Source organism: Erinaceus europaeus, chromosome 9 (assembly GCF_950295315.1).
Source record: "Erinaceus europaeus chromosome 9, mEriEur2.1, whole genome shotgun sequence".
NCBI classification, from domain to species: domain Eukaryota; kingdom Metazoa; phylum Chordata; class Mammalia; order Eulipotyphla; family Erinaceidae; genus Erinaceus; species Erinaceus europaeus.
Genome location: NC_080170.1, coordinates 40,725,341 through 40,750,807, shown reverse-complemented (window position 1 = coordinate 40,750,807; position 25,467 = coordinate 40,725,341). Strand labels below are relative to the sequence as shown.

Sequence of the window (25,467 nt, the reverse complement as noted above, 5' to 3'; positions counted from 1 at the left end):
GAATCAGACCTGTCTTTGGAGAATGGCCGTTCCTTCTATTTTCTTTTTCTTTTCTCTAAGACAGCTCCCAAAGAAAAATCCTAAACATGTGTCATTTATTTTTTAAAGTTTTCTTCCACTTTAAACACTAACAGAAATCTCTCCTACATCATTAGACAAACCTCTTGAGGATAGTGATGACACACTTGGTAGGGTGAGGACCTCACCGGACCTCACCGTGTGCAAGGCTATGGACTTGAACTCAGTGGCACTTCAGGAGTGCTATGAATGGTGGAGCAGGGTTGAAGTATCTATACCTCCTATCTTCTCTCTGTCTTTCCCTTTTTACTCTCTGACTCTATTAGAAAGAATAAGCAAATCAACCCATGAAGTCTACATAGTGGTGGTATTGTACATGGTGAAGCCTTCAGTTTAGCCCCAAATGTCACAAAGACAAAAAACAACAATTTTCCTTCTTCCTCTTGTCATAGTTTTTTGAAGATTTTCTTTATTTATTAATGAAAAAGGAAAAGAGAGAGAAAGAACCAGACATCACTCTGGTACATGTGCTGTCAGGGATTGAACTGAGGACCCCATACTTGAGAGTTCAATGCTTTATCTACTGTGCCACCACCCAAACCACTCTTATAATTTGCTTTTATCATCACAAGGACTTCACAGTTCTAGACTCTACTGTGTTCAGGCACAGTGAGACAAAGACAGAGAGATAAGGATAGATGGAAAGAGACAACAGCACCAAAGATTCCTTCAGTGTGGTAGAGGGATCGATTTGAACCCTGGGTTGTCTGTATGACAAAACAATACACTATCCAAGTGAGCTATTTCTCTAGTTCTCTTTTATTATTTTTAACTCATTTTTACATTTGAATTCATTTTAAATCAAAATCCTACAGTATTTCTTACAGATGCAGCTTTTGTTTTTAGACAGTTAGAAATTATTATCTATGAACAAATGCACTAGTCATTGGGCACATGTTCACGGTCTATTGGAGAATATAGACAGATGGCCAAAGTGCTTCTACTTGATGAGACAAATGATGCTGCCAGCCACATTCTGTGTGCAGTGGACAAGCACTTCCTTAAGACTGGGAGAGCTGGTAAGCATCCTAGATGAAAATAGATAAAAAGCACAACAGTACTAAGAATAGGACAGCAGGAGTTAGCTAAGCACTAAGGTCAGTGTGTGGAGAGCTCTGGTGGCAGCAATGGAAGTGAAAAGGCCCAGAAGCATTCTAGTACTGGCTTAGACAAAGAAATCCAGTAGTTTTAGGGTGTATGCCACAGATAATATTGTGTACAACAGTCAAACAAAGACCTGTGAATAGATTCATCTTTAAATCTTGAGAAGTGACATGAAACACAGGGCCCAGAGGACAGTACCTACCTTTCCTCCATGACCCTCACTATGTCAGACTTCAAGGAGAAATGATGCTATGAGAGGCTCAAGGGGGTGTGGACTCCTTAAGGCCAGAGCCTAGGTCTAGGCCATGTGTATTTCTTTACTTCAAAACCTGGACTATTATACCTGCGTGCTGCTTATTCCTTTGGACTCAAGAAAAAGGCCATTATCTTACCCTCCTCTTCTTGTAACATTCTCCAACAGACTTGAGAAGAAGCAGGAAGGGAATGTACTTGGATGATGTTAGGGTAGTTGTTCCTATGTTTTGAACCAACCTGAACAACAAGAAATATCTAGCACATCTATTAAACTTTATAGTGGATGAAGCACTCTCAGTACTTCACCTACTTTCCACCTGGACAGAAAGCATTGCTCCCATTTCCGTGGATGATAAAACTAGGACACATGGATTTTTTTTTTTACTGCAATTGTTTATGGTCATATGAACAGCCGGTGGTGAATCCCATATCGGGGTGGGGTGTGTTTCACTGCACTGGACTACCACATAAATCAGCAAGGGCCTACTCCATTTGGGCTGATTTCCTTTTCAGCTTTTCTCTATTTCTTCCCCTCCCGCTTGTCCTGGAAAGAACTTTAGGACCCTGTTTGCACAGCTCTGGGCTCTTCCCATCAAACAAGGAACAGGACTGACAAAGTTCGTTAGGTAAATGCAAGCAGCTACTGTGATTTACACCCAATTTGTGAACTTCGGATTACTCATCTGCTGCCTGCTATGTAAACAGGTGCAAACTGAGATTTACAGCAGTTTACACAGTGCAGTAAATAATGGAACTTCTCCTGGCATGGTGCTGGTGCATGTCAATGCTTGAGCCAAAAATCCACTCGTGCCAATGAAGCTGAGAATGTCCTGGTACATCCAGTTTCCAAAAGAATAAAAGTTGTGCCAACAAATGGCATTCAGATACCCCTGCTCAGTGGTGGGAAAGCCAGCAGCATGGGATGTACAGAGGAAGGCAGGAAGGCAGGGGACCCTAAGGTCTCACTGACTCCAACACAAAGCTCTACCTTGGCCTTGAGAGCTTGAGAAGATGGGTCTCTCTGGTCCTAACTCCTCCTGGGCCTCAGACTCTTCTATGTTGCCCAATCATCCTTTCCTACTCTTCTCTGCAGATACCTGAGATATCTATAAGCATGTGAAAAGGAGACACAAAGTGGGGAGGAAGGAAGGCAAGAGAAGAGGGCCTGGAGCTTACTGTAATACCACCTCAGATGGCATGGACCTGGGCTCTCATGGCCTGTGCAAATTGATATCGAGCTTATGAAAATCATATGAAAGTGTACTATTGACTGTCGAAAACTATTGACTTTGTCTATAGAGTCCACAGAAGCAGAGGGATGCCTCCTAAGAGTTTTCCATTAGCTTCCTTCTTGTTCTAATCAGTCTGCTTCCTGTTGCCCCCTCCTGCACCTGAGTCTGGGCTGTCTCAGTGAAAGACTCTGGGTGCAGCTGGACTTGCTCCCCCTTATCCCAGAGGTGAGCTGTGCTCTGGTATTTCTCTCCCCTTCTTTCATTTTCTTTCTCACATGTGACAAATAAACACATAATGTAAGTAACAAACTTCAGATCCCATGGTATAATGAGTAATCACCAAAAAAAATTTTTTTTGAAAAGAAATGCCAATTGTGGTTAGTTTTAGAGCTAAGTCTTAAGTAAAAAATGCATTTGAGTTTCTCCAGAGATGACAAATATATAGTAGAAATGAAGTACAAGTAAATGTTCTCTAAAAGTTTTTTGTTTGTTGGTTCAGGAGGAAAAAGAACCCATTTATTGAGCAACTGGCACCAGGAAGGCACTGGATTGGATGTGAATTATATCACCTCAATGCAGGTTGCAGGGAGTATTAGACTCAACCTACATGGAAAGTCACCAAACCTAAAGCAGTAAATAGCTTGCGTGAGGTTATTCTGCTGACAAAAGGGGGCAAAGGTTGGGCTCTCCTCAAATGCTGCTTTAAAGATTTTGTTCTTCTGGATTTGTCCTACTTCCAGAACAAAGACACCTTTATTTCTGGGCTTTGGCCACTTATTGTTAAGGAAGAAGAAAGCAGACAGACTATAATAACAAGACTCAACTCTAGGTATTGCACTTTATGATTTAATTACGAACTTACTGAGTTGTAAGTTTTACACACACATTAATTTATTTAGTCCCATCAGCCCTGTGAAGTAAATACTATTGTAAATATCTTTGCTTCACAGATGAGAAAGACTGAGGCAGAAGAAACCTTCCAGTCCAGGAAGTTTTCCAGAGCTCCATCAAAACTGTCAACCCCAACCTGACTGTCTCCAGGAAGCCATTGCAGCTGACAGCTGGGTTCCAGTGTCAGACATCAATCACACTTGAGATGTTCCTAACACTTAAGTGATTTTGAGGATAGAGAACATTTGTAAAAGTACTGAGGGAAGACTGCAGGGACCAAAAAACAAAGAAAGTCCTTAAAGAAAAGACAGCTGAGTCAGGGGTAGATAGCACAAAAGTTATACAAAGAGACTCTCATGCTAAGGCTCCTAAGTCCCAGGTTCAATACCCCACACCACCATAGGCTGAAGCTGAAAAATACTCTGATAAACAAACACTCAAAATTAAGAAAGGACAGCTGGTCTACCTGTCTGCTGTGATGTCTGGAAAACATACTTGCACTTCTGAGCAGAGACTGCACAGAAAAAACAAAGGCCAGAACAAGCAATGGACATCCCTGAAAGCCTTGACATTATTTCTATAATACTATGTTCAAGTTACAAGGATGGATAGATAGAACTGTCAGACCAGGAGAGATTCAACTAACCTCTGGATCTTGCTCTCTCTACTCTCTGTTCTTCCGGCAGTGTAGTAACCAGGTTGGCACTGGTATCTGCAGATGGAGCCCACATCATGGCTGCCCTGGAGGCATTGAGGCTGGAGCAGGGTGGCATTGTGGATTGGAGGTGGAGCGTCACACTCCAACTTGCAGAAGGCTTCAGGGAGAGACCAGAGCCCATCTTCAAGACAGGTCAGCCATGGGCTCAGTCCTGAGTCCAAGAAAGAGGCACATGATGCTCAGAATGAAGTACTGGCAAACAGCAGGAAAAAAAAAATGCAAATCTATTCACCCATTCTCAGAAAGTCACACTGATCTTTGCTGAGTAGCTCCTTTCACATCCCAGGTCAATTCTTCAACCTGTTTCTTTCCACTGAAAGACCACCCTGTGTGATCTCTGATACACAGCAGAGATTGGAGAGCTATTTCTCTGACCTGAATTAAAGATGGGTTACCAACTAAGTAAGTTCTTAATTCCTAAGAACAAATGATAAAATACAATAGTGACAATGTCCTGAGAACATTATAATAGTAGATGGTGTTTTTATTCTGCTTAATATGTGCATTGTTCTAAGCTTTACATTCATTCACTTAGACATCGAATCTCAATCAAACTTAGGAAACTGATGGCCATCTTATGCCCTACTTTTTAAATGAGGGAACTCGATGGACGTGCTTCCTCAAACTAAGGGATGGAGGGTTTAACCTCAGGAAGTCTTCATGCAGAATTATGTGCTCTACAGTGTGCCATGCTCCCCTGCAGAGTTCAGGATATTTTTAACTGCAGTCCATGGAGATCCAGGGATAGTACCACTGTTTCACCCCACAAATCAGAAGTTGTCAGCATGAAACACAGGATCTTCTCCTGTGATAAGCCTCTAGTGTCACTGTCAGGCACATCTAAGTATGACACAAGTATAAATGAAACTGGGGTGGTTGTGGTCAGTGGGAATAAATGTCCCCTCCTCTCTGTCTTCCAACCAGCCCAACCACGGACATATCACATGTGTGTTCTTATCCATGAATTAGAGCTAAAAAGCCTTTCATACAAGTGTTATGTATATCAACTTTAAAATGTGCATGGTCAAGCATATGTTGTCTATCTATATTATCAGGAAACTATGTTCCCTGGCATGACTCAGAAGCTCAAAGATGAGATTAAAGCAGAAGAAAGTTAAATACTTTTATCAATGACTACCTGCCAGGATGTCATTCCAAATAGTGGGGATAGAATGTGGCACTGTCCTTTGGAACTTACTTGTTGTGTTACTAGAAGAAGCGAGGGAGCAACACATTTAGGGTGAGGAAAAGACTCCAAACAAGAGGCTGGACAGAAGCAGTACCCAGTTCGATCAGACAATACCTTGCAGCTTGGCTGGGGGAGCACAGGCAATGGAGCAGCGACTCAGGAAGCCTGTGCCCTCTGAGCAGGAGAAGGTGGCGTAGTTCACTAGGGATGGGTCAGGGATGCCACAGTTCACAGGCATGCAGCTCATCACCCGGTCCCAGTGTCCAGAAGAACAGGTGAACAGCATTTCCTTCTAGAAACATAGAATGTCCTTTTTAAAGGCAACATCAATGGCCTGATCAAAAACAATCCCCAGGCTTTGGAAGAGTTCCAAGGAAGATTTGAACCCACATTCAAAACAGGTAGGATAATTGCTCCTTTTGGCTTTTCTCTAAATAAATATAATTTCATTTTTTAAGTTTGTTTTATTTTTATGAGAGATATAGAGAGACCAGAGCACTGCTAAGCTCTGCATCTTCAGTGGCAGGATCAAAGTGTAGCTCTTAAGCACTCAAATCCTGTACCCCATCGATGAACCATCTCCCTGGTCCGGAGTTACTGTTGATTGATTTACTGGTTATTTATCCCTCTTGATGCTGCATTGTCTCAACAGATACCCTCCCAGGACCCTGGACCATGTAAGAGGCTGGTACAAGGCATCTGTTTGTCAGCAAGAATCCCTTCTAGAGTCCCCACCACTACAGCCCCCTGATATCAGGGTTCTCCCCACCGTAACACCTTGATTTCCTTCCCTTCCCAACCTGCTCTGATAACTCCAGGACACAATGCTGGTGAGAAAGGGGGAATTAGGAGGGGTTTATTTTCATCACACCTCCCTTTCCATTTGCTGCTGGCCAGCTTCCTCCTATTTGCTGCGAGATAACTTCTTTCTCAGGTGACCTCTCTTTCTGTGGATTCTGCTAACTGCTTCCCACATGCATCCTTCCCAGGTGACAACCTTTGTCACTCTGGGACACTGCAGTCTATCCTAGTGAAATCACAAATCTGTCACCAGGAGATGAGTTCACATCTGTGAAAGCTGCCACTTGTGAGCACATCATCTGTTTCCTGCCAGGACCTTTACTAATCTTGCTGAGGATTCCAGAGAAAATAGTCAGTTGCCTCCTAGGAGAATTTGCTCAATATATAGAACCCCTGAGAGTGAATGTTTAGGAGGTATCTTCCACAGAGTGGTGCAATGTGAGATTCCAGCCACTCTTCCACCTCTCATCTCAGTCCAGCAGGCTCAGGACTCACCACACTCATTCCACAAGGCATCACACCCCGAGGGGCCAGGTTCTCTACCAGGTCTGGACAAACACCCTCAAAAAGCTCAAATTATAGCTTGAGACAGTGACTCAAATGTCTGACTGGAGAAGAATGAAAGGGAGAGGGAGAGAAAGGGAGGTCAGTGAGAAAAAGATAAAAAGAAGGGAAGAAAGAAAGAAAGAAAGAAAGAAAGAAAGAAAGAAAGAAAGAAAGAAAAAGAAAGCGCAAGAGCATACTTTTGTTTGCTAGGTCCTACCATCTTCTGTAATGATTTGAAAACACACAATATAAAGAATGCATTTGATACAATAAAAGGAGGTGGAGAAAGGACCAAGAAGAAAGGCAAGATAAATGTGTAAAATGTGCAATGATATGTCACACATGCACACACCCCACTGGTTTGTGGTGGCTACAGGAGGGTCAGGAGGGAAGGCTATCCGTAGATATTCACAGACCAGGGGACTCAGGAGTTGGTCTTTGAAAGATGGGCAGGGCTTCCTAGCAGTGGAGGGGCAGGAAAGGAGAGAAGGATATGTCCAGTCCAGGATGAAAGGAACAGAACGAGCAGGAACCCACAGATCTGGAAGCTCAGGGCTTACCAGAGAAAAAATACAGCTGTGACTACAGCCAGTGGGTCACTGAAGGTCAGGGAGGTGGGGGGCATTCTGCATCCCAGCTGCCATCCTGCCAGGAGACCCCAGGGCCACCAGAACCAACAATAACATAAAGAGAAGACACCTGTTACAGTCACTCTGCCTGGCTTCTTAAGCTCCCCCCCCTGCTGCCTGCCAGGAGAACCCACTTCAAGGCCAGACACATTTTTCTGTTTAGCTTCAGTTTTTGTGTCAACAAAAAAAGAAACTCCCTACTGTTCTGAGGTCATAAGCTGGCACTGTATATTATGTCCTTGGTGGGTCAGTCTTGGTGACAGGAATGATCATCTTGAGGTGCATTGCAGATGATAATCAGAGGGTTCAGAGGGTACCACCATCCTCCTCTCAGGCAGGGTCTGCCTCTAGCACACTTACCACAGCATTAAGACCTGGCTCCAACTACCATGCTCATTTTATGAGCATCTCATAAACTCTGTGTGGACTGCTTGGCTTTCTTTTGGCTTCATATCACCCATTGTGTCCTCACTTGACCTACCCTATCTTATCTTACTGTCCCTAGGGCTCTCATTGAGTCTTGGTGACTACATGATGAACCTACTGTTCTAGGAGGCCATTTTCCCTCCCCTCCCTACTTCCTTTTCTTCCTGTTTTCTTTTTCATTTTCTCTTTTTCTTTTATTTGCTAGAACAGAGAGAAATTGAGAGGAAAGGGAGAGGGAAGATAGATGATAGATAGATAGATAGATAGATAGACAGACAGACAGACAAACTTGCAGATCCACTTCGCCCTTCACAAAGCTTTCCTCTGCAGGGACTGGGGGCCTGAACCTGGCTCTTTGCACATGGTAACTTGTGTGCTCGCCAGGTATGCCACCACTTGGCTCCTTGACTTCTCTCTCCCTGCCTCTCTCTCTCTCTCTCTCTTTCTCTCATTTTTGCTACAAGCACAGTCTTTTCTTCTCTCCTCTTTATCTTTCACACAAATGTCCAGTTTCTACTTTGTTGTTGATGTTTTCTTTCTTTCTTTCTTTCTTTCTTTCTTTCTTTCTTTCTTTCTTTCTCTCTCACTTTCTTTTTTCTTGTCTTTACTTTCTTTCTTTCTTTCTGTTATTATGTTTAATATCAGTAAATAAATAAAATGATCTTGTATGTGTGCTATTTATTGAGTCTTCTCCATTGTCTAGTGATTTAAAAAATTGGTATATTTATGGAGAGGCAGGGAGAAAAGAGACAGGCAGTATAGAAGAAGAAAGACAAAGCATGGTTTATTCCCTGTGATGTGTCCATGAGAGGATGTGGAATCAGAGGTCCATCTGATCCACTGGTCCATCTCTCTGGCTCCCTTCTATTTCACCCTTTCAAATTATTTTCTAGTGTTTGTTGAGATAGTTTAGAACACGTGATAACAGTTCTACTTTCCTGTCCAAAGATTCCTAGACCAAGCCACTAAAACCTTGAAGTTTATTAAAGTTATTTGCCTCTAGGAAAAGCTATAATATTTGAAACCAAAGACTGCTTTTAAATTCGGAACATTTCTAAATCAGTGATATTCTCCTACAAATTATTATTTTTAAAATTTATTTATTTATTCCCTTCTGTTGCCCTTGTTGTTTTATTGTTGTAGTTATTACTGATGTCGTTGATGTTGGATAGGACAGAGAGAAATGGAGAGAGGAGGGGAAGACAGAAAGGGGAAGAGAAAGACAGTCACCTGCAGACTAGCTTCACTGCTTGTGAAGTGACTCCCCTGCAGGTGGGGAGCTGGGGCCTTGAACCAGGATCCTTAGGCCAGTCCTTGTGCTTTATATCACCTGCACTTAACCTGCTGCATTACTGCCTGACTCCCTCTCCTATGAATTTATAAACTGCTAAGCAGTTGAGTGATACAAAATTGTTAAATTTCTAACTTTCAGAGTCATTACTACCTATCAGTTTTGTTCCTGCTTTTTCCTCATCACACCATAGAGTCACGGTTCTCCAGGGAATCTGGTTAATTTTCCCTGGAACATCCTTTCTCTCTCTTACTGTGACCGTGATTCTTGATTGGTTGCTTTCAAGTTTAAACTTCCTGCATAGAATGTTGACATTTCTCCAAAAGAAAGAAAAAAATTCTTACTTGTAAATACAGAATAATGTTCATAATAATGACAGTTTAACTGAGAGCTCTGGAGTTTGGGTAAAGAACCATAGCTAAATTGATTGTGACCCATGTAGCCTGAAAATTATTTACAAACCTCACTGGGGCATTCCTATATTATAGGTAAATGTGTAGCCCATCAGAATAACAAGAAGACAAAAACTAGAGTGGAGAACAGAATATGAATCCCCATGCCCTGGCCATCTGGAGATTTAGTGATACCTAGTCATTTGCTTGTATTAATCTTATATTTCTATACAGTCAACCCCCCCTTGCTTTGTTCATGTTCATTTTCCCATCCAAATGATTTTTAAAACACCTGACTTTTTCAATCAAGCCAGGGGGAACATAGGCCCTCCCCTCCCTAGGAGCTGAGTCTTGATGACCCCAGGTTTCTAACTCACCTGCAAGGGCTTGAGGTGCCCTCCACTGGTGGCCTGCAGGGCAAATCCTCGTTGACATGTGATAGTGCACTTCATATGACCAGGGCCATCAGAGGTACAGTTCACTATGTCCGAGTGGTCCAGCAGCAAGGGTGCACAGCTGGGGACAACAGAGACAGAGCACCTTAGACTGACTCAGCAGCAGAAGAGACTCCTTCTAGCAAGACTCTTTATTCAAAACCCTTCATTAACCTCCTATCCCTTTCTATAGAACTCAGAGGTATAAATTAACATAAACAATTATAGATATCAAGAAATGATTAATCAGCTTTCCTTCCCCCCCCCCGTATGAGGGGATGAACTCAGGGCATGCATAACACTGATGAGTAGCTTTCACAGTCCAAATTATCGTTCCTTGGTTAGTTTTTTTTTTCTTTTCTTTTGAGAGAAGCATACATAGGGAGAGTCACTGAAAAGACATCACAACACTGCTACATCATTCAAGAAACTTCCCAGTTCTCTTACATAGTCCTAGAACTTGCACCTAGAAACTCATGCAGATTAGGGTATATATCCTGCTAAGTTAGCTATCTCTCTGAACCCAGATTAACCAGTTCCTATGGTTGCTCCACCAGGGAAAAATTGGAAAAGGTGGATACAGGATCTTCCAAACTCTGATGACATCAGACATAGAAAGGTTAGAAGTGAGACTCAAAATATTTAACAACCAATCTTGCCAGGTCTCCAAACAATCAAGACAGATGTAAGAACATATCTTGGGGGAACCAATGGGGGTGGTTCCAGGCATTAATTTTTAGTTTGTTGACCACAGGTTGAATCCAGAGAGCCCCAGATGAAAGGCCTGGGAACTGGAAATGACAGAAAAGCTGTCATTTCTTTGCTGACTGCTATGGACATGCAGTTGACTCTTGAGCAATGTGGGACCAGGGGCACCAGCAAAAACTTACAGATATTTCTGGTATCTGTGGGGGACTGGTTTCAGAGCTCTTCATCCCTAAATCTCACTTCCTCTGAATACCAGAATCTGTGGATGTTCAAGTCCTTATAGTCAACACCCTGTCTCCATAGTCTGGTTCTGTTCATTCTTATTCCACAAACCTACATCCAATGTTGGATGAATCCTTTAATGCAGAACTCTGAATATGGAGAACAAGTGTATTTGTTGAAAAATAATACACATATACATCGGTCATCATAATTCAACCCCATATTGTTAAATTTTGTTTTTATTCAGTGATTTACTTTTGATTTGTTATTGCTTTACATTTTAGGGGGTTCAGACTTCCTCATCTCTATGTGTATAAGTGTCACTGTACCCATCACCAAAGTACCAGTGTCATCACACTATCAAAATGACTCTTTTGTCTGTTCCTTCCACACAATCCCTTGCCCTCTCTGATAACCGCCATAGTTCTTATTAAGTTTAAGACTTGTGCTCATGTTTTCTTTAGCTTTATACTTATATTTCAAATATGAGTGAGGCCACTTGGTACTTGTCTGACTTATTTAACTTAGCATATTGTATTGAGGCCACTTGGTACTTATCTGACTTATTTAACTTAGTCACTCAAACTTCCATCCATTTTGCCCCAAACGGTACAGTTTTGTTTTCAAAATATTTTTTATCGAGAAATACACAAGGGAGTATTGACCATGAATCTCACAGTTTCTTTACCCAGTCATCTGGGCATTTAGATTGAATCTATATTTTGTTTTGATTATAGTGAATAGCAATGCTATATACATAAGGGTGAGAATATTCCTTTCAATTTGTCTTCATATCTTTGGGTAAATATCTAGGAGTGGTATTGATGGCTAATATGGTATTCTCATTTTCAATTTTCTAAGAAATCTCCATACAATTTTCAATAGAGGCTACATCAACTAACATTTCCACCAATAGTGCACCACAGAGTTCTGTTGTCCAAACTCTGGGTAAGACTCACTTCCCTTCTTTTTTGATGCAGACCATTTTCACTATGGATACATGTCATTGTGGTTTTGGTTTATATTTTTATAATAAAATAAAAGGTGAATAGTTCGAATTTAGTATATTTACAGTGGTGGCACATCTGACGTGCATGCCTGAGACCCCAAAGGTCTCAGATTGAATCCCTGGCAATGCCTCCCCCCTCTCTCTCTCTCCCATCACCTTCATATAAATGAATCTTAAAATTCAAAGAAATAATAGATTGCATTTTTATAGTTGGTAAAATGATGGCATCACACACCACTTATTATCAATCAAGGCAATAAGAACTGAAACCGTGCTAGGAAGAAGAAACACAAACATTACGTCCACATGCCAAACACTGTACTAAATGGTTCAGGAGAGATCTTCTCTAGAGGATGTTGTCTGGATCTCTAGAGTAAATCGACCTGGACTAGGAGAGAGTTAAAGTCCCCAGGGTGCAGGGAAACTCAGCCTACACCACAAAAGTACCAAGGATGCAATGGAGCAAGAAGAGGGTTAGCCTCTAACCGACAGAGAAGGGTTGAGAATACAAATGAGGGCAATGGCCCTAGGCTGTCTGGATTTGAGTCTCAGTACCACAATTTGCTGCTTATATGATTTGGTTGAGTTATCCATTCCCCAATGTTCTAGTGTCTTCCCTGGAAGATGGGGAGAACATGGTGTACAACTCTGAGGGTTATTTTGTCCCTGGGCTAACTCCTTCCACTGCTCCATCACACATGACCTACATTCCAGCCACCCACCCCAACCTGTTTTCTGTGAGCCACAGTCACTTATTGGTTCTGCCACTTCTGTATCTTTGCTCAGTTTGTTGAGATTTCTACAAATCTTTTGGTCTTCCCTTCTCTAAAAGGCCCATCCAGAGTTCTGGTCAGGACTTCTCAGGGGAATTAAAAACATAATCACTTATTTATTTATTTATTCCCTTTTGTTGCCCTTGTTTTTTATTGTTGTGGTTATTACTGTTGTCGTCTTTGCTGAATAGAACAGAGAGAAATGAAGAAAGGAGGGGAAGACAGAGAGGGGGAGAGAAAGACTGACACCTGTAGACCTGCTTCACCACTTGTAAAGTGACTTCCCTACAGGTGGAGAGTCTGGGGATCGAACCTGGATCCTTCACAGGTCCTTGCGCTTTGTGCCATGATACTTAACCCGCTGTGCTACCGCCTGACTCGCCATAATCACTTTCTAACACATCTCATACTCTATAGTTTCTTACTATAATAATTATAGTAAAGTATGGATTTGCTTGTTCTTGCATTCATTTATTCATTCTTTGGTCCTAATGACAGTGTCTAAGTGTCTTCTAAATGTTGACTCTCAGATTATGAGCTTCTTAAAAATAAAGTCTGATTCTTATCTACTTTTATATTTAACTATATATATCTCTGTAGAACAAACATGATGCATGCTTGTTGAATTAAGTTTGTCCTTCCACTAGGCAGTAAAGTAAGTCAGTCACTATAAAAAATGGGAAATATGTTCAAATTTATAATGATGACTGGGGTTCAAAAGAAAAATCACCATCAAATAGTGACTCCACCATCTTGTCCTGCTCACTTGTTCATCAGTGTCTACTGAGCACCTACTGTTGTCATTGATCTGATATCATAAGACATTGATCTGATATCATAATCATGAAGAACTCCTGGCCTGGGGGAGACTGAAGCAAGATATTTGCCTAGATTGTCTTGCTTATAATGCCACTGCCAACGATGTTAAATATTAGAGCAAGAATCTCATGCATCTACTCACAATTCATTTGTTTTATCTTCCCTTTAATTATGGTAGTGGCCATTGGCTTTACCTAAGAGTTGGGAAACAATATAAGAAGGTGGAAAATAACTTGTCACTGAATATGTGCTTACTTCCTGGAAATACTTGAGATGTAAATGATAAAGACACTCCGAAGAGTGTGGTTTCAATATGCTGCACATGATCTTATACTTGTGGGTTGTAAGTCATATGTCAGAAACATGATCATTTCTTTCATATGTGATTAGTAGGTGCAGTGTGGAGGGACTGGAGTTGGGTGGTATAAAAGGATTTTATTTTTCCTCCTTTAAGCCCTGCATATTCCCTGTGATGGTGTGATGGCCCACAGTGGTATCTTTCAGTGGTACCCATTGGTGGGAGGAAGATATGAGTTGGTGGAAGAGGTTGACAGTTGTTAGCACAAACTTACTCAATCCATTGCTAATCATTAGGTCTGTAATACATCAACTAAATCAGTCTTTCTTTAAAAAATTTATTTTTTGTTGCCCATTTTTATTGTTGTTATAAGTTATTAATGTTGTTGTTGATGTTGTCGTTATTGGATAGGACAGAGAGAAATGGAGAGAGGAGGGAAAGACAGAGAGGGGGAGAGAAAGACAGACACCTGCAGACCTGATTCACTGCTTGTGAAGCGACTCCTCTGCAGGTGGGGAGCTGGGGGCTGGAACCAGGATCCTTATGTTGGTCCTTGCGCTTTATGCCACGTGAATTTAACCCGCTGCGCTACCACCCAATTCCCTAAATCTTTATTTCTTTGTCTTTACTCTAAACATATGGACAAGGGATCCAAAATTTCACCATCTTCACAGATCAGAACACCTCATCAGTGATGTTCAACAACTCTAAGCTCACAGATGTTACATATCCTTGATGTCCACAAAACATAAGATTTCTTCAGCATGTTAAGAAGAGAGTAGAGTTGTTAGTAGTTATGGTTTATGTCAGCTTACTGTGAAGAAATGAAGGAACTAGTACATGCTGTTTCTTTTCAGTGACTCCATTTAATTAATCCATGTCATCATCATCATCACTGTGGAGGACAAATACACAATGGGACAAGACAGCAAACTAAATCCCCTGAACAAGCCTCCTTCCTTCAAAATAAAGATCCTTCAACTACTGTTTCTGTGACAACGTCTTTGGGAAGTTTGTGCTGTCTTGGCTGCAAGGAAGAAAGGGTGAGGTGGGGTAGAACATGTAGTGGGGGGTGGGAAGGAGTGGTCTGAAATAAGACCAGGACTCAAAAGAAAAAAGGCACACACACCAGACCTGTTTATGAAGTGAGAAATGGTTTCAGGGCAACTGCTGAAAATTCTTTCACTAGCTTATATTTCCATTTGCTTCCTTTTTGAAGGAATCCATTTTATGAGGGTTGTGTTTGTCAGGCTGTTAGCTTCTGATGGCATCTGGTACCAATTGCACACTTGCCCCTGAGCCTCCTTTGGGTTTTTCTTCCACTACAAAATTTGCCTTTTCAATAGGAGATATATTATCTGTCTTCTCAGAGAAGGAGAGGAAGGATTTTTATTTTGACTTGGTGTCACATGTGTTCTTCTATCAGAATAATAATACTAACATAAAAATAAAGTATCAGTATCAGAACTCCCAGGCTCTCTTCCTATGGTCTTTGGACAAATGTTAAGGAAAGTGGTGGCAGTGCCCAAAGAGGTAGGCAGTTAGGTGTTTATCTTGGTTTGACATACAAGGAAACTAGAACTGTTTGGACATGGAAAGGAGGCCACCCAGCCAGTGGGAGGAAACTCCTCATCACAGCCCAGGCTCTGGGGGTCAGCTGAGACCACGAGGCCATTTCCTTGTAGTGAGGATACTTTCCTACCTCTTTATTCTCAACTCAGGAGTCTACAACTGAAGCCAGAGGAGTGGAGAAGTTCCTCTGCTCATAGTCAGAGGAAAAAAATATAGGTTATTTAACCTTCTATCTTGGCCAAGTTGGCAATATTTATCCAGCTACCTTGAATTGTAAGTTGCCTTACTAAATTGGTCTCCTCCTCTGGCTACCACCTCTTGCTTTTCTACCTCCTTTTTTCCAGATCTTCTCCCACGTTCCACTGCAATATGTTCTAAGGTAGGGATATGATGGGCCTAGTCAGATGTGGTCCATGAGAATTTCCGTCCTCCTAGGAGACAAAGTTGTAGCCAAAGAAATTTCAAATTCATAAGACCTTGAACATCTCTTTATGCAGATGACCACCTCCCCAGAATTCTATTTTTGTATTTTATCTCTACTTCTTCTCTTCTTTTGGTCCATCCCTCACAAAGTGACTGTTGTGGAGGGTTTTAAGATGCTTTCCACTGAGGAATTCTTGTTTAAATGCAGCTGAATCTGCAGCTCTCCTCCTCTCATGTAGAACCTGCCCAAAGTAACCCCAACACCATTTGCCACAAGTAGGTGTGTTTCTCTTTCGAGACCTGGGTCTGTGAATGATGTCTGAAGCTGACAACTCCCTATGGATACAATTCTGTAAAAGAATGACCATCACTGGTCACAAGGCAGGTTTTCTCTATAAGAGTTGTACACTATACTCACTTAGGTAGCTTAAAAAATAAAAACAGATAGCCCCAGGGCCAGGTGATGTTGCACCTGGTTGAGTGCACATATAAAATGTGCAAGGACCCAGGTTCAAGTCCCTGATCTCCACCTGCAGGGGGATAGCTTTGTAAGTGGTGAAGTAATGCTGCAAGTATCTCTCTTTTCTCTATCTCTCCTTTCCATCTCAATTTCTGGCTGTATCTATCCAATGAGTAAATAAAGGTAATAAAAAATAAGATAGTCCCCTTGGGATTTTAATTCTTTAGGAAGGTCTAGCACCTTTGACTTTTTTTCAGGCCTCAAAGTTTTTAATGTTCAGCAGGAGTGAAACTAAGCACCATAAAGATCTGAACATATCACCTCCAAGAAATGCCAATAGATTCTATCAACTAAGACTATAAAACAACAATCCTGATTCTAGAAGGAGACACTAGTCCCATGACTGGATCACTATGCTTTAATGTTTTTAAACACAATTATTACGTATAAATCATGGGATACATCAAAAGCATAAGATGTTTCCTCAGTTCTGGAGAAGCTTTCAATATAATTCAATACAATTCCAAGAAAAAAATAATTCAGTAATGTGTTACTGATTACAAATTGATGAATGATGCAGAAAAAGTTTTATCATTGGGTTGAATTTGACTTTAATGAATGAGTAGGGCTTGGAGAGACAAAAGAAATGTTCTATAAGACTTTTCAGATAGAGTGTAAGTAGACTGAGAAGATAGCTCTTCGGGTATAACACATGCCTTGCCATGACTGAGGTCCTGAGTTCAAACCCCAGTCTCACAGGGAAACACCATGAAAAATACTGATTGAAGTGGGAATCGGACAGTAGTACAGCAGGCTAAGTCCAGGTAGTGCGAAGTGCAAAAACCAGCTTAAGGATTCCGCTTCGAGCCCCTGGCTCCCCACCTGCAGGGGAGTTACTTCACAAGTGGTGAAGCAGGTCTGCAGGTGTCTATCTTTCTCTTCCCCTCTCTGTCTTCCCCTCCTCTTTCCATTTCTCTCTGTCTTATCAAACAATGATGACATCAACAACAATGATACTAGGTACAACAATAAAACAAGGGCAACAAAAGGGAATAAATAAATAAATATTTAAAAAAATACTGATTGAAGTTCATGGTTAATGGAGTGGAGCTTTGGTGTCTCCTTCTTCTTTTCATTCTATCTTTCTTTCAAAATTTAGAATATAATTGGGCCAGGGAGGTGGTTCATAGGTGTTGTGAATGTGTATCCAGAGTTGGCTCCTCATCATTGAATAAAAATAAATAAATAAATAACAAGGTTACCCTATCAATGCCTAGAATAATAAAACATGCCATTTCATTCCTACTGTTGTGAACTGAGGAACATTCGAAGTGTGTGTGTGTGTGGGGGGGGGGGTATCTTAAGTTCTAACAATTTGGAGATCCCAGATTGAAGACAGACATAGACACAAAGCCCCTTTCTGATGCTTGAAAGGAACAGGGTAAGACTGACCCTAGAAGTGAATGTTATTCCCCCAGAGGGAACAGAGGGATCTAACAAGCCTGTTATGAGGTGTCCTTCAGGGCATGCCAAGCCAGACATCTCTTTTTAGTTTTCCATTTTTGGGGGTTACCAGAGGGAAGCTGGCCTAGCTTAAGCCAAGATTCATATTTGGGAAGCTGGGTTGCTCCTGATGAGTGGGCCAAGTCTTGTATGTCCTGCCCAGAGTTTCCCTGCAGTTTTAGTCCAAGGTGCCCTTGAGGGTATGAGTCATTCTGGAAGAATTTCAGGAGTTAGTCAGCGCCTATGGGGAGAAACTTCTTTCTTCATGTGAAGGCTAATGGAAGCTTATGGCCAAACATTATTTTTATTTTTAAAAAATATAACAAGGGTGTGGGGGAAACCTTCAGCCATTGTCTTAGAGATGCCATTACTTGGTAAAGTTGATGAACTTCAAAGGTGATTCGACACATAAGCCCAGCCCCTTCCTCACTGGAGAAAGCTTTAGTACTGTGGTGTCTTTACCTCTCTCTCCTCTTTCTGATTATCTATCTATCTATCTGAAAAATGTTTCTTAAAGTTGTGATGCCCCAATGATGATAAAAAGTAATTCAATGCAACTTTACTCATATAGAGTTGAGGAAACTAAAGAAGAGAGAGAAAGAGAGAGAGAGAGACTATAGCTTCTTAACACATCAAGACTACAATATAACCACAAAGAATTTACTTAAACTTTGGCTTAAACTCAACATCAGAATTATAACAGCTGATAAACTTTTTAAAAAGGCAGTATTTCCCTTTCCTTTGGGAATCAGAAATGATTGACCACACCTGGTTTTCTGGAATCTCTTTTCATTTAGGAGAAATTGTTTAGCCTTTGTACCATCATATACAGCATAGTCTGGTACAGAAAGTAGGAGGTCAAGGCCCATGTGACCTTCATTCAGGTCTTGGCTTGCCCTTGCTCATCTCTATGACCTTGAGTGAGTCTATTAGCCACTTTGAAATATTGTCTGAAAATTTATAGAATGTTTGAGTTGGATTAGGTTTCTAAAGATCCCTTCCAGTTCTAACATGATATTTAATTTCCTAGATGAGGTGATGGTGGTATTAGCGTGGGAGTCCAGAAAACCCATGAATGGGCAGGATGTGGTGGAGAACCCAAGAGAAAGTTCCTCATAATCTTTATTGCCCAGTGTACTTTTCTGCTTAGTGTCCTAGCTTTTTAGTTGCTTAGTTAAACAATATTGCCATTCAATTATCCAAGAGGTGCTACCATTAACCAAATAGCAATCCCAGTGGTTTCCATAGTAACATCTCTTTTAAGGTTTAATAGTAAAAGAGGATTCAATTTCTCTCCATTACCCCATGTTGTTTTATTAATTGTTATTGAAATTAGATGGTGCGGGCTATGGAGGAGAGTATGCTCTGGATTTGGCAGTGGATGAAAGATAGAATGTACAGAATGTGGAATAGACTGAAGAGTCTAATCTTTCTATGCCTGGCAGCATCCCCATCCCCACCTCCAATGATAACATCATCCTCAGAGAACTTTGCTGTCCTTCAAACCAGTGCAAAAAGATAAGGTCTCCATTCTGGATCACTACCTGCTCCATTGTTATGTGAGAGGATAGAAACTAGATTAAGTGTCAAGTGCATTTCCATCAGTCTTCCCAAGCAGAACAACACTGGTATTTTTAAGGGTTTTACTGAAGGGAGGGGAAACTAACTCAGAAACAGCAGGATCTCAGTTGTCACTCTGACTCTTCATTTCCATGCCAGAGAAATGACAAATTACTGCATTAAGAGAAATTCTCCTTCAGTCTGTGTCTCTTGGGAAAAGGAGCTTTCCACTATTCCTCCATTAAAGTGTCTGCACTAGAAGGCCGGGTTCTGAAAACATTCTTCCTGAAGAGGTTCATCTCTTCTTAAAGTCAACTATTCATAAGTTCAGGATGAGGCGTTGGTGGTCCTAGTATTGGGCAATTTTGAAGTTTGCTTCTCTCCTTTCTAATTCTGCCACAAGTTTTTTGTTATTATTATTATTATTTTTAAACCATGCCTGCCTGTAACACTAGAAGGTCCTTCTGAATGCCCCCATCCTCCTAAAGAGAAACATATTCATATTACACAGCCAAAAGTACTCACTGTCTCTCAAAAGTCCTGTCTCACTAAGATGCAGAATTCATGATTTTAATGGAGATTATAAAATATGTGGGCTACCAAAGAAAGCGTAAAACAATTGCAGGATAACCCACAGGGAGCATATTGCCTCCTGCGGCATATGCTCTGGTGCACTGCCACTCCCATCTGCAGAAGCAACACCATCTACATACAAATGAGCACATCCCATGAGGGATTACTGCTGCACAATTGATATCACAGCTCTCTAGCCACATATGCAGGATGAGATGAGAAAACTGTAAAAAAGGTGATATTGGGAGATGGCACAATTCTGTTCTACAAGCAAGGTTTAAAGGGTGTGGACCTCGCTCCATGTTATTTTTAGAACCACATTTATGGAACAGGAAGAAGGGGTTGCACGGTTTCCCTGGAGTTGTGCGTAAGCTCTGGGTAAACTGAGGTCTTGATCTGTAGCCCAGCAATTTACATGGGTTATAGATTCTCTTACATAACTAGAACATAAGACATACCTAGGCCCCACTCCCCACCCTCTCCAGATTTCCCTTCCTTGTAAAGTTTTTACATAACCCAATAGAAGCTTCACCTTGTTCTTATCATTTCTCAATCCAGAGTTTTTCAGTCTGCAATTGATGTCCAGTTTGGAAGATGACTATCTCCTACTGCTTTGCTCTTGCTGACCTTCTCTGACCTTGCAACATCAATGGTTCATTTGATTATGAGGAAACCTAGACCCAGTGGAGGGAAGGGACTGTTCTAACATCATTAGATGATGCAACCAAGTGAGAGGCAGGGACTGGACATTTAGATTTCTACCATTCTGATTCCCAGACTTCTTTGACCTCAGTGGTGATAATGACACAGAACCAGCTATTCAGATGTCATCCAGCCGAAGCTTCTGGTCAAATCTGCCAACAGTGTGTGTCTACTTGACTGACACACTGACAGGGCCCTGGAAATATTGGTTGTTTTAATTTTCTGTGCTTTCCCTACTACTCAGACTAATGAACACAAGCCACAGGGCCAGCAACTGGGAAACCGGTGACATCTTAAACACATTTTTCTTTTCAGCACATGTTTTCTACTTCTCTTATTCCCCCACCCCAGTTTTCTGGACACTTGGACTAAGCTGTATTTCAGTAGAGTCCTGTTTTTAAAGAGTCTAAGTACACACACACACACACACACACACACACACACACACACACACACTGCTATTAGTTTAAGCAGCTGATGACTTAAGCACTTCTACTTCTACTAGATAGTTATTTGCTATTTTATAGAGATCTCTGAAGATTGTCAAGACTTGAAGAAAATAATTACTCGTAGTGGAATTCAGACACTGTGACAAAGTATTAGGAGTAGGGGTGGGTGAAGATATCTTAAAAACCAGCCTCTTTCTTGGAAGTAGATTTCAACCCCAAGCCTTCCCAAGCTTTTTATGTTTGTTCACTGCTTTTAACAGCAAGCTGCCAGCGAGTTTGTTCTCAAAATGCATTGCATCAAGAGCAATCTCAGACAAAGTAGCACTTTGGTAAAGGTTATTATTAAAAAGGTCAGCCGTAGCCTGGTATACTCCTAAATGAATTGTGTCTGTGACCTTGATTCTTCTCTGTAATCTTATGAGAACAAACAGTTTTGTTGAAAAGACTCAAAGAGCTCCCTCCTCCCAGGCCAGACCTGCTGTTCACGGGGTCAACTTCCCTTGTCAGGAGAATCCAAGCCCTTACCAGTGGGGTCTCCTCTTTTCCTCTTATTTTATGGACACATTATTCTGAGAACAGGAAGTTGGGCAAGAAACCTAGGGAACAACTGATCAGTTATAATTCTTTCCTTGCCTAAGAAACAAAAACAGATCCAATGCTAATTTGTTAAACTGCTTTGGGAAGGAAGGTAATCAAATGAGTAGAAGCATAATACATATTTCATGTATAGAGTCCCTTTCCTAGTTGCATCAAGAAAAAATATAAATAAAACACTCCCCATCTTTATGAAATGTTGAAAGTAAACCCTTGAATAAGAGTGAAGAACCAAAGAATAAACACATACTTTAATCTGTAGCAAAAAAAAAGGGGGGGGAGGGGGTGGTTAGCTTTGTGAGGCCATCAAAAAGGAAGCTATCATGGATCCCAAGCTTGGAATAGTGGAGAGGAAGTGTTAGGGAGGTACTCACTGCAAACTCTAGTGTACTTCTGCTTTCAGGTATATATTTTGCAGTAGTTTATGGATACGTGTGCACATAAGCTCTCTCTCACAGAAACTGGTGTATATCTAGGTTATGGGACTTTGTTAGAAAGTGAACTACCTGAGATGAAATTAGAGTGTACTAGGAAAGGCTTTGTATGTTAACTCTCTTTTCAATCACCAGGTTCCAGATGCCACCAGATGCTGGCCAGGCTTCCCTGGATTGAAGACCCCACCAATGTGTCCTGGAGCTCAGCTTCCCCAGAGACACACCTTACTAGGGAAAGAGAGAGGCAGACTGGGAGTATGGACCGACCAGTCAACGCCCATGTTCAGCGGGGAAGCAATTACAGAAGCCAGACCTTCTACCTTCTGCAACCCACAAGGACCCTGGGTCCATGCTCCCAGAAGGGATAGAGAATGGGAAAGCTATCAGGAGAGGGGGTGGGTTATGTGTGGAGTTGTACCCCTCCTACCTTATGTTTTTTTTCATTAATCCTTTCTTAAATAAAAAATTTAATAAAAAAAAAAAAGGAAGCTATCAGAGAAGGAGATGAAATTCAGAGTTCTGGCGGTGGGAAATGTGTGGAGTTGTACCCCTCTTATCCTATGGTTTTTGTCAGTATTTCCTTTTTATAAATAAAAATTTAAAAAAGGAACTGACCTGAATGCTCTAATAGGACTGATCAGGGTAAGATGATCTGGGCAGGGAGCAGGGGGGGGGGGGGTAGAAGGAAATGGCTAGGCATTTCCAATGTTATCTCCAAATAATTAGTAGAAACTGGTAAAGCAGCAACAACAAGGATTTCAGCAAATAATGAAGCACAAAGCAGAAGACTGGATAGTAGAAAAAGAATGACTCTATTACCAAGACTGAGTTCACAAACAGCAGGGACAGGATGCCAAGGCTCTGAGTTGTGCTATGATCGAAGCTCTAGGATCCGGGATTGGGCAACCCAAATGTCCTCATATTCTAGTGCAACTAAAAAACCTCTTTCACACCTGAATCCAGATGACACAGAAGTGGAAACCATTTCCTCCTTGAAGGCCTATGGAGATGACTAAAGTAAGAGACGTGGAGTTCAACAAGGCAACCAGCTGCTTTCGTTTTCACTTTATCCCTCCTGCCCCAACACTTTCCATGGACAATGGAGAGTGACCCAGAATTCCTCTAGAGTTGACATAGTGACACAGACTCTATCTTCTCAGTCAACACCTTTTTCAAGGAGAACTTTCCAAGGCAACAGACGGTTTCTGTGCCAGAGCACAAATGTCCCACTGAAAGTGGGGGAGGAGAGGTCTGAAGACAGTTGCAGAAGTCAGTCTGAGATAGCATTTGCTGTGCATTTCCCCAAATCCATACATTACAAACAGAAAATGTGAGTAATTAGGAGATAGTTAATCACTGGGGATTTCCATCTCCCTGAATCACTGAATTCTGTAGTCACTGCTTTAGGAAACAGAGTCTGAAAGGGCTGTCTTGAAAATCAAAGTGACCATTGTCTTGGACCCAGAGGTCTTCTATACACCAGAAAGATTATCTCCCAAGGCTATCACAAAAGTCAAAAAGAATCTCTTCCTGCCCTGAAAGAGAAGCATCACAAGTGCTGCCTATCTTTCCCCTGCCATATATATGTATATTCCCCTTTCTCTCTGTCCATATACATATGTTCCTCTCTCTATATGTATGTATTATCCCCCCCTTCCCTCTCAATTTCTCTGTCTATAACCAAAATAAATTAATAAATAAAATAATTAATTAATTAAAATTTTAAAAGTCAATGCATTCAAAAAAATGTGTTGGGGTTGAATTGAGAAACAGCATTGGAATTCACTGCAGATACTCTTTTGTTTTCTGATCAAAAGCAAATAAAGAATAAAGCCATCTATCAAAAAAGGAGAGTGGGAAGCAAACAGGCTAATTCTTTTGTCATTGTCTGTCTCCTGCAAAGACCAAGACCAGAAAATGGGGCATTGCTTATGTTTCTCCTCTGTCAGTTCTCATCCATATAATCTTTTCTTTCTGTTGGTGGAAGAAAGAAAAGATTATATTATTATATTATATATTAAATATAAAATATTTATATATAATAATATAAAAGATTATATTATAAAAAGATTATATTAATTATATTATAAAAGATTATATTAATAATATAAAATATTATATATTATTAATATATAATAATATAAAAGATTATATTATTATATTATTATATTATATTATTATATTATTATATTATTGTTCCATCCACTGAACAATGGACCTGCTAACTGAAAATGTCAATATTATTGATGGTGGTGGGTTCTGAAATCTCCTGTGGTTGTGGTTTTTTTTTTCTGTAGCATTGTGACTAAACTCTTCCAGGCCACCTATGAAGATGAAGTTGAATTTTGTTTTTATTCCTGATGACTCTGTGGTATTTATATGCTAATTATGTTCATTTTAAAGAAGACATTAAGGCTAAGAGTTTAGGTAATATGCAACAAGTCACAGATCTAGGAAGTGCACATATCCCATCTTCACTGTTTTACTTTCTCTTTCAGTTTCTTCATAATCTCTCATAGTATACATTTTACAGTTATCTGGTTCTCTATCCCTCCCAGATGATAATAGTTAAAGTATTCCTTTCTTTACTGATTCCAATACATCAGGCTAGGAAGGTTCAGTGACTGGGTATATGGCTTGGGCTGGGGTAGTTAGTAGAAAAAAGGGAATAGGAAGAACCACTGGCAAAAGATTCTTAGAGATGAATATCCCAAAGGCAAAAATACTACAGAATTCCTAAAACTAATATGGGTTGAGGACCATGAAATAAAATTTTAGAATGAAAGCTTGGAGTAGGTTTACACAGTGAAATCCTACTGTCTTTGCAAACAATGAAGAATGTTCTGAGCTCATATGCAAAAAAGACACAGGGATATAAAAATAAAATAAAGGCAAAAATTCATCAAACAAAAAAGAAAACAGGGATGACAATTTAAATTCTTGACAATGTAGATTCCAGAGTAAAATATGTTAAAGAGGTAGAAAAGGGGTGTCAAGAGGTAATATCCCAATCATAATAATAGTTAGACACCCAATTAGGCAACATCTACACATAAGAAGCCAAAAATATTTGAAATACAAGTAAAAATGGATAGAAGAACAATTGTTTAGAAGGTTATATTATTCTATATATATATGTTCTCTATATATACATGTTCTATATATATATATATATATATATATGTTCTATATATATATATATGTTATGAAGCCTTTCTAGAGAAATTAAATGGGAAAATTAATAGCAGGGGGGTTTACAAATGTTGAAAGAATATGAGTAATCAGAAGTTTCAACCACTGCCATTAGTTCTGCCCTGAAAGAGAAGATTATGTTTCTCATATTCAGAAAGTTCAGCACTGTGGATTCCTATAGATAGGATCC

The 25,467-nt window shown here is 40.6% G+C and overlaps 1 protein-coding gene across 6 annotated transcripts in view; it reads right to left on the bottom strand.

The window, feature by feature from the left end:
* Positions 1 to 25,467, bottom strand: part of PAPPA2 (pappalysin 2) — a 248,569-nt gene that overhangs the window by 55,460 nt on the left and 167,642 nt on the right. For all 6 annotated transcript variants that reach the window (XM_060197727.1, XM_060197724.1, XM_060197725.1 and 3 more), the window contains 3 exons: positions 9,930 to 10,068; positions 5,582 to 5,759; positions 4,207 to 4,429 (listed from right to left, as the gene is read on the bottom strand). In XM_060197727.1, coding sequence (XP_060053710.1) covers positions 4,207 to 4,429; positions 5,582 to 5,759; positions 9,930 to 10,068 — 540 coding nt within the window. The remainder of the gene's footprint in view (positions 1 to 4,206; positions 4,430 to 5,581; positions 5,760 to 9,929; positions 10,069 to 25,467) is intronic.